The 10,411-nt window shown below is 42.0% G+C and overlaps 1 protein-coding gene across 1 annotated transcript in view; it reads left to right on the top strand.

Annotated features, from left to right (window-relative positions):
* The window catches only part of LOXL2 (lysyl oxidase like 2), a 445,269-nt gene extending 435,187 nt beyond the window's left edge, over nucleotides 1–10,082 (top strand). Inside the window, exon 14 of the mRNA XM_086943561.1 lies at nucleotides 7,630–10,082. Coding sequence (XP_086799687.1) covers nucleotides 7,630–7,709 — 80 coding nt within the window. The 3' untranslated portion in view covers nucleotides 7,710–10,082. The remainder of the gene's footprint in view (nucleotides 1–7,629) is intronic.
* Nucleotides 10,083–10,411: the final 329 nt, after the last annotated feature.

The following is a 10,411-nucleotide window of genomic DNA, read 5'->3' on the forward strand; positions in this document are numbered from 1 at the left end:
TAACAGAAAGTAACTAATTTATTGAATTATTGGAGAACAGCATCTTTTCTTCGTGAAATCTTCCTTGCAGCACAACAAGCTAAACACGGTCCATGACGGGCAAATGAAAATATGTTGCAGCATAGTGTGCATAACACTACCAGTACTACCACTATGGCAATGCAAACTTTAAGAGGCAAGTTCATCAGGATAGCACGTGAGACACTCATTCACACCAGGAGAAATATTCATAGGGCCAGATTTACTTTTCCTTCATACAACGCAGCAAAGCAACTGGCTGCGCTGCACTGTGCTGCTTGAAGGACAGAGAACAGAAGTGAGCTGTATCTACTAAGACATGACGCACTTCTGCTCTCTTGCATTAAGGGCACACTGTGTGCTGTATGGCGCGCCAACACAGACACCCTTGCACCATGTTGCAAGGATGCCTAAATTACAAGCAGGATCCCTTTTGGGCAGGGATACTTTCCAGCACAAAACAATCCATAGAGGTATATTCCTCCTTCTACGTGTGCTGCAGAATAAAGCATATATGGAAAGGGAAAGTAACAAGGAGAAATAAAGATATTTATCCTAATTGGCATAAATCTAGGTTCACAAGTGGTTGTAAATCTGGTTTTGCATCGAAATACATGCTTGGATGCATGGAAATGCCTTTGCCTCAGCCACGTAAAGCCTACCTGATGTAAAGTAGCATAAGGCAGTGCTGTGTGCTGCGTTGCTTTACTTTTTATTTACTAAACCATCCCATTCTTTAGTAAATGGCAAAAAGGTTTGTACAACGGGCTGCACCACAAAAGTGACATAACCCAATGCAACATCATAGTAAGTATGGGCCATAATTCTTAAGATCTAGAGGCATAATTTACATACCAAACCCTCCTCCATTACCGTGGGTGCTATGGCTTGTCCATTTTCTTCTCTGGCACACCAGCTCCTCGCTTCTTCTCTTTCTCACTTTGAAGTTTGCCTTCTTGTAACTTTCTAAACAGTTTAAGCCACTCTCCTCCTCAGCCTACTCTCTGCACAGAGACATACTGGGCCCATGACTGTTGATTGATCCAAATGCCAGGAGTAGCAGACGTGACATCACATCCCCTTTGACCCCAAATGATGTGACCAGAAATGACCTCAAAAGACTTTTGACCTGGTGACATCACAGCAAGTGACACTATGTGACCTTTGGACTCCAAGGACTTCACAAGAAGTGACACTTTTCCTTTAAATCACAGATGGGAATCTAAAACCAAGCATCCCCTTTCCACAAACCCACTCTGCAGCATTCTCATATTGGCTGGTGATATCAAACCATATATTGCCATTGACTTGCTTCAGTCTCCTATGCATACATGTATATGCATGCATGCATGCTGGGACTTGTAGTCCCGATAGTTCAATTCATCTAATTGAACAATCACACCTGAAAACAATGGCCTGTAAATGAAAAGTCTAATGCTATCAAAGTTGTGTTCTCATGATGTCCAGTCATATATCCCCTGCCGATGAAGTGCATTCGTGGCCTAGGCTGAAGAAGGGGAGGAGGTAGCACCCATCCGAAAGCTGTAGTGTACACTGTAGTATTTATGAGGTATTTTTGATCTGGCGTTTCTGTATCGTACCCATAGCTGGCTAACAAAGGAGCGCTATTCACAATAAAGGATGGTTTAAGATTGTGTATAAATGTAAGCCAGGGTATTGATTGCAATCCTATAGCTGCAAAATCGGCCCTGGCAAAGAGCTCGGCGGCACCCCCCGGAGGTGGAGGGCGGCCAAGCACTTTGCCAGGGCCGGTTTTGGTTCCTAGTCCGGCCCTGAAGGTAACTAAAAGTGGGCAACCTTTCCTTGCAAAAAATTGCCTCAGAGTCAGACTGGATTGAAATGTCCAATAAATAACAGGATGTCACAGTTGTTTCTATTACGATCAGTTAGTGGTCTTCCGTCGGCACCTGAGGGGTGAGAATGCTGTTTGAAGGAGATTTCACTTAAGCTTCTCGCTGCGCAAAAGGGGTATATTGCTTGATTTCACTCTTTAAACAATGTCTCCTAAATTGTCATAAAATAGGCAATGGACTATAAATCAATCAATCAGAGAACTTTATTTTCGATCACTATAGATCATAAAAGTACACCATAAAACAAGACACTTACAACACGATTACAAATAAGACATAGAACATTAAAGATACTCCCTCACGGTCCTTCACAGTAGCAGCACAATAGCGCAATAAGAATTACATAATTTTTTTATACCAGAAAAATTAATTACAGTAGAGCAATAAGAATTACATCATTATTTGTACTGGGAAACGTCATCATAAAATACTATAAAAACAACAATAAAACTTAATAACTATCTTGAGAGATATTAAAAGAACAATGTTCACATAAAATAATATGAAGCCCACAATACAGCTTTAGCAGGAACCATACAGTACAGCACAGGCTAGGAACTATCAGGGGAACACTTGGTATGCCTGATCTACATAGCCATTAGGAACTTGGCTGTACAGAATACGATCAAATGAGATGTATTTGTCTGCTGTTTTCAAGTACCCCCTTAGCAACAGGCAAAGTTTACTTCAACCCTGACTCCTACTGTGCACTATTTTGCTTTAAAATTATTTACAGGTAGGCGGCCATACCTAAACTGCAGGTATAGTTTCATTGCTAGCGGGAGTACAATTTTAACTATCGTAGTCTCAAATGACGATGCCGGTTTAAAATTCATAAAAGCAGCCGAAAGCGATCCTTTACAATTCATTATCAAATTAGTCTCAGCATTGCCCCCGTATAAAGCTTTGACGCTGGATTTATTAATCTGACTAAGGGTTTCTGGTTGACTCCAGTATGCACCTAGTCCTAATTTCTGTAACAAATTCTTAAGTGTGCGCTACCACAGGATCTTGTCCACACAAGTTGGAGTCATTAATTCACGGAGGCCCACCCGATAGGACTCATGAGCACAATAACCCGTTCCGCGCTGCGTGAATTTTCACGCTGTGCGGCTGTTTTATAGATGGGGTAGTTCGGACAGCCCCGGCTGTCCCCCGCACACGCCCACCGTGACGTCGGACGGCCAGGGTCGCCCTAAGCCCTTAAGGGTTTAACACAATGGAGCTGCTAGACAAAAGCTATATGAACACTTGTCAAGGTAATTCATTTCCCTCCTGCTCAATATCACACCAATAATGAAAACGCATTGAGAGGTCAGCGTTTATACTTCTCACAGAGATGTAATTAAGAGTAGTTAGACAAAGAAAACTAAACATTTTATCCTATGTTTGTTAAAACAATTCTAACGCTCCCGGTGTTTGTCAAAATAAAATGATCAAAAATTGCACCCTTCATGAAAACAAACGTTATTCACCTTAAAATGCAAAAGTGGTAGGCGATGCGTGGCTTTTCAGGTAAGAGCAGTCAAAGAATTGAGCACCTGCTGTCTTACCTCTGTGTCAGCCGCAGGTCCTTCCTGTGTGCTGCATTAGAGGCGGGAAGAGGACATAAGTCTGGGGCAGTTCCTCTGCTTGAGCGGAGGTGCGTCACCCTGCCCGCAGTGAGGGCAGCAGGCACACACGAATATGTAAAATGGCATCTCAGTGCCATTTTACATAAACGCCGCAGTGTGAGGGCAGAGGGCGGGCTGAATCCTGCAATTGTGGGATTACAGCTGCCCCTGCAGTGCACATGTTGGTTTGGCCAGCTCTATTGCTATAGCCAGCCCAACATGTACACTGTAAACCCAGCAATACAGCCGGGGACTGCTGGCACAGGCCCCCAGCCTCAAAATGAGCACTGGGTTAGCCTGCTCCTACAAATCATGGAGCTGCTGTCAGCATGAGAGCAGCTCCAGGATTGGGTGCATTGGTGTCCACTGAGCAGGAAGGAAGTCCTTCCCTTTCCTGCTCGTGGACGCTGATCGGGGAAAGAGGTGCGCACCCGGGGGGCAGTATTTCATGAGTTTGGCACAGTAGCACCACACCATATTTTCGGTGGTGCTGCCACTGGGGTAAGGCGACACTGCGGAGCCAGGCTGGTACATACGCCACATCCTCTCGATACTCGTTGCCCAAGTGATAACAGCAATTCGACTAGAGCCCAAGAAAGGGCCCAGTGCAGACTTCAATTTAGTGATTGCCCATAGGACTGAAGCTGCTGCACTGGCCAATGTGGACGCGGCTGGCCATGCTCATATATGCACATGCGTACATGTGCATGGTGCTACCAGTACACATCTCAGTGTTATCGCGACAGCATGTCCTCTGCCCTTCCGTAACACTTAATTTTTTCAGCATAGATGCATAAGATGCCTTCACAATGCATTGTTTTAACTTGTGTCCTGATAAATCAAAAAATGTGTCCTGATAAGCATGGGTGGGAGCCAGGGGTGGCAGGCAAAGTGCCTGGGGTCACAGCAGATTGCTTAGGGGTCCCAGTGGCGAACTCTTGCGACCCCCAATTGACGTCCATACCTCGACCCTTGGGCAGTCTTTTTTTTATGCACCAGTGCTACTTTCCATCAAAAGAGACAATGAAGTGAACATACTATTGGCTGTACAAACTTTTAAAATTGTTTATTAGTTTAATTTTATCAATTCAGACTATCTCAGTACTTTTTTTTTCAAGATTAATATGCATACTTTGACCTCCTAAATTGTATTGAGCACCCCACATGAGGCCTTGCAAACCTATCTCAAGAGTATACTGGCTGCTTTGTTTCTGTTAAATGTTTGTTGGTCTGCTTAGCACTCGTTTTTGGGCTGTTTAGAGAAGTATTTTAAAGCATGTGATAGCATTTTAAGTTTGCTTATAAAAAGAGCTGGGCCGATACACTCTGGACCTACTTTAGCATCACAATCTGATAGATCTTTTTACCAGCATGGAAGCCTAGAGGGGAGAAAGTTGTTTTTATTTCCAATCAATTCAACAGAAAATGTTGTGGACACATAGAGGCCATTACGATGTCGGGAGGAATCACTTCTGCCCGACACAGATTCGGTCATCAGACTGACCGACACTGGTCTGCGGTCCCGACTGCCCCATTAGAATGCAACCGAACGCTGTTCATCGCATTCCTATATTTCATATGGGAGCATGCATTATGGCCTTAACCCGGCCGTAATGCATGCTACCTTTGTGAATTGGAAGGTGCAGTTCATCCCTGCACAATGTATCAGGCACCTCCTGGTGCCTGCCACAAGGTGCAGGGCTCAACAGGGGGTTACCATAGGTGGCCCCTGAACCTCCAACTGGAGGCCATGCACCAACAGGGGCCCTGCCGGGAAACTAAACCTAGTTTAAGTGTGTAGAGGCAGTTTAACCTGTTTGTTTGTGCTAAACTGTCAGGGTTAGTGCTATGGTACCCATAGTCCCTGATTATTAGGGTTATTTAACCATAGGCCTTAGAGAATCCAGATGAAGGATGCTGTTGTCACTTTGTGCCTGGAAAGGGTATAGGGCCAGAAAGTCGGCTAAAAAACAGGAATGGAGATATACCTCCCCCAGTTGAAAGATAAAATAGTCTACTCATGGATTAAAACCCACTCCCTATTCCTCCCTCACAACCACTACACAACCCTACAACACATCTCAACGTCTCACTCTAATTTCTCATCCTCACTTTTTAATCAGACATGTATCCATACTAACATTCTCCCTATCCCACTTCTCTCCTTCTCTTCCCCCTAATCCATTATACACAAATTCACACCCATACCTTCTCTCCTCTTACACTGCAACACCTACTAACTATGGCAATCTGTAAGTGCTTCCTCACCCACTTACACCTCCTTTTCAAGACCATTACTACACATCTGTCACCTCCACTGTTCATCCTCCCATTCACATCTACCACAGTCTATTTGTACCACCTTCTATCTCTTCCTATACCCTCACTCTAATCTTACTTCCTATACTGCATTCTAACTCCACCCCTTGACACCCACACTTCCCCATATCTAGCTTACCTATCGTAACATACCTCAACTCACAACTTCTCCTCTTAACTAATCTAATCCCTCCCTCCACTTGCCATTAACATATCATTTAACAAATGTATTATACAATACTACCTCAACTGTTAATAGATCCTCCCTTCCAAACACATCATTTTCCACTCAAACACATTCCACACAGACCACCATGCTACAATAATTCTCATATAACACCAAAACTAGCATCATCACCAAATAGATCACTGATCTTCCCACCCTCACGACTCACAAACTCCACCTTCATAAGTTCCTTTCCTTCTTCAACTAACACTTAAATCACTCAGCACATCTAAACAATACACAAACCCACTCATCCACAACTTTCATACCGGCCCATCAATGACTCATCAACTGCCCATTTCAAAGCAGTAAAACCAGACCACCACACCCCCTCATCACGCATCACTCATACCCTTTCTACGTTTAACAAACTAAAAAGAAAGAAAAACAATACCAATCACCCAAACTTCTCATCAGAATTTAACTCTATTTTAACACATCACCAAAGCATAGTCCTACACCAACAACACATTCAGACACAATCTGACGCGCTCTCTCACTTCCTTAGAGCCATATAAACTTTCTTCTAATAAACGCACTTGAGCTGGACAAAAAAGTCGAGGAATCCCAGGGATTGTCCACTTAAAAAAAAAAGCGCACCAGACAAACCTAAATGACTCACTACCTAGACATATCATATCACATCACCCAGTAGCCCATATTTAAAAAACAAGTACAAAGTCAAACAATTTTATTTTAATGCTCAATATCTAAGTAAAGAAACGGACAGACTGTATTAACACTATCAGCACCCAAATGGAACAACCTAAGATGATAAACTTATCATCACCTGCCCAGAGAATTCAAGTTTCAACCTTTCTTTTCAACTCTCTCTTTATACTTCCCCAGATTGTATCCTACCTCAATATTTCAAAAAACTCTCCATAACAGTGAACTGAATTTATAGCAATAGATTTTCCTCTCTCCTACCTTTCTATTGAATGACAATCTCCTTGCACTCCATTCTCTGCCTGCCTTAGAGCCTCTGAGTGTACCCTCCCCTATCAGATGCCTGCCATCTTACTCTCAACTATACTGCAGTAAACTAACCATACACACACCTTAAAAATAGAAAACTCTCTTTCTCAGTAACGTTTCCTGAGACACCAAACATTTTTTAAACCTATTTACTCACCCCACTCCCATAAATCACAATTTTGCATTCTGTGTAACCTCTGCTTGCAACCTCACACAATCTAACCTCCTCCATCCTGTTTACTTATCCCACTTTTCCCACTTGTATGAACTCACTCTAGTAGCTATACATAACTCCTATTTACCTAATTCACCACTACAAACTGTAGGAAATGCTTCACTTTCCACAGAGGACAGGAATAACCCTATAACCAACAAATGGCGCCCGAATGTGAGTCTTTTGCAGCTTATTTGTTTATTGTGACTACTGGTATTATCATCAATTAGTGCATTGAATGCAGCAGAAATGTATTTGAAACTGCAGTCGAGTATAAAACCAATGAATAGACTTTACCAACAAAATAACACCCATGGCTGATTTAAACCTTTAATGTAGTCTCACATTTTAGGCTCTTTGGTGACCAGCTTACTTTGTCTCTTTCAGGTGGCTCTTTCAGTGCGGAGACCGAGGACAAGTTTGAACATTTCAATGGACTTGTAAATAACCAGTTATCCACCCGATAAAGCATCAAGTCACACCATTCCCTATTTAATGAAGCAGACCTGCCCTTCCGTTGGTTTCCCCTCGATCAAATGCACACGGATAAAAATGGAACTGTAAAATGAGGATGCAATACTTTTCATCAAGTCTTCAATATGATTCGAGTGGCCTCAAATCCCCACCAGACTGTGCATTTTCCATCTGTGATATGAAGGGGACATTGTTTCAGATTTGAGTTTCCACTGGCTTTGTGCCTACCAGAAAGTCCTCAGTGGATTTTGTGCCCATGTCTTTCCCTGAATACGAAAGGGAAACAGATTTATTTATGATGTTTTACATTACTTTTAAAACATTTTTATGCAGTACAAGTCACCTCCTCATTTTAACGTATTTGTTTCTTTGCATGAAGCCATCTTGTAAATAATTAATAGTGCAGGCCCTTTCTCTATGCTCATCGCATCACTCCTTTCACACTTGTATGTGGTGTGTGTGCATGTCCTCCTACATTGAGCACCAAACCTTCTGCATTGTTGCACCACATGCTCCACGACCCCCTATTCCACACCTAGTGCGACTCAATTTGCGAGATCATGTGACCTGTTAGCGAGCACGACCCGCTTACACGTTAAAGCTACCACTGTGCACACAGGATCCACCACAAGCACCCTGTGAACATATTCTTCTTATGAATCTTGTTCATATTGTTCAGCTCTGCCTTTCCTCACAGTATTGAACTCTTTACCTTCGAAGTCCACACAGCAATGTGACCTGAGACAGAGTTGACCATGAAAACGACCAAAGTTTTTTCAGTCTGAGAAACACGTTTGTAAGATAATTTTAAATCCACTCAGCTTCTTTGGAGAACAGCATGCATTGATAATTGATATACAACACTGGAACGATGCCCACTTTATGCAATTTATGAGTTTAGTGGAGACACGGCATCTGTTTTAAACTGAAATAATACTAAAACACAGTTCCAGACCATTGAGTCAATATTTCTGGCTACCTCCAATTAGATTTTTTAATGTAGTACCTTGTTACCTTCCTTTTTTCTAGGCATATTGCCTTTGCAACATGACAATTGTCATGGTTCAGAAACAGGTCTCTTATGCAGGATCCTCGGTGTCCCACTGATGTTCACTAATAATGATTGTGCATCAGCTCTCAAGCATATTCAGATTCGCTGAATATTTTTCTTTCTTCTACTAACACAGACACCAAGAAGCAAACATTTGACCTCTTTTCTACACTGTATTCTTTTTCGTGGCACTTGATGCCTGCACTTTTATTGACCATATCCACCCACTTGTCTTTCCGTCGTGAAATGCGGATACGTCTAAAAACATTTTCCGCCTAACTGCACCCACACAACCTATGATCTTACTTAACCACAAAATATACTCCGGTCTGATGGAGTTCTAAAGACTGGGCTTGAAGGTTCCCAACCTCAAGAAGTTGCAAACCCCATACACATGGCAATACAGTCCTATTCATATCTCATATATGACAGAAATACATTAGAAATAGGGGTATGTGTGGCGGCCGCATTGCATAACTTATGCACTTTGGGAAAATGAACAGCATTAAGGAGTGCAGCATCACCAGAAAGGTAGAAACATCCCCTCCAAGAAAACAAAAAACGAAATTCACAAGTATTCCTTAAGTTTAAGTTGAGAATCGTGTTGTACCCATTCCACACTGTTACTCTGTATTACCTCTGCCATTTTGTGTGGCTTCTATATGGTGCTAAATTTAAAGACACAAGTCTTAACCTGTTTATTTTCATAGCACTTTTTATGTTTTCTTGTATGTACACAGTCTATAGCCAACGGTACAAGCACAATACGTATTTTTGTTCACTTACCAAAATTTTCAGGGTATCCTTTTCACAGTCGAACAGAATTCTTTTCTCTACCGAAATTGTCGGTAAGCAGTGGTTCTTCTATTTTTTGTGAACCAGAATCCTTTGCTGTACTGACATTTTCGTTAAGCTGTGGTTGTTCTATTTTTGTGAACAGAATCCTGTGCTCTACCAACATTTTCTGCAAAAAATGGTTCTTATAAATTTTAAGCATGCCATTTACATCTGTGCCTTATGGTTTACATACAACTACAACACAACATTTTTTCCGCATCATCGTCGTATAAAATAGGACATAAGTTATTGACATTTATTCTCAGAGATATTGAAATAAAATCCTTTCCTGATTCCATGGAGGCCACTAATCAGTGTATGTAATTGTTTTTTACAGTTATATTTTTTGTAAATGGAAAAGGTGCTTATGAGTGCTCCTCTGTTTTATGAGGACACATAGTGTATCACCTGTGAACACTTTCACATACTTGAATGCAAAATGTCTCTTTCTTTCCCGAATAAACACATATCTGATGTATAGTGTGTTTTGATTACCTTTTAATTCTTTGAGGAAAGAAGCATCTCAAAATTCATTACGGTGGGCATGAATGGGCATGTACAGGGTGCAGTATTTATTTAACGCACCCAGTAAATGCCTATGTTCTGGGCATGGCCTTTATTTGGTGCTGTAAATATTCAATTACACTTAAAAGGGAGAATTGCATGTGTACTCTGGCCTCATTTATTCGTTTTTGCCGTAGAGCAGCGCCGCAAGCAGTCCTGCTGCGCTGCCCTCTGGCAAAAGAAAAGGGCAGGAATGCACCGCGTCTATGAGATACAGCACATTCCTGTCCTTTTCCCCTCTGC

Source organism: Lissotriton vulgaris, chromosome 11 (genome assembly GCF_964263255.1).
Source record: "Lissotriton vulgaris chromosome 11, aLisVul1.2, whole genome shotgun sequence".
NCBI lineage: Eukaryota > Metazoa > Chordata > Amphibia > Caudata > Salamandridae > Lissotriton > Lissotriton vulgaris.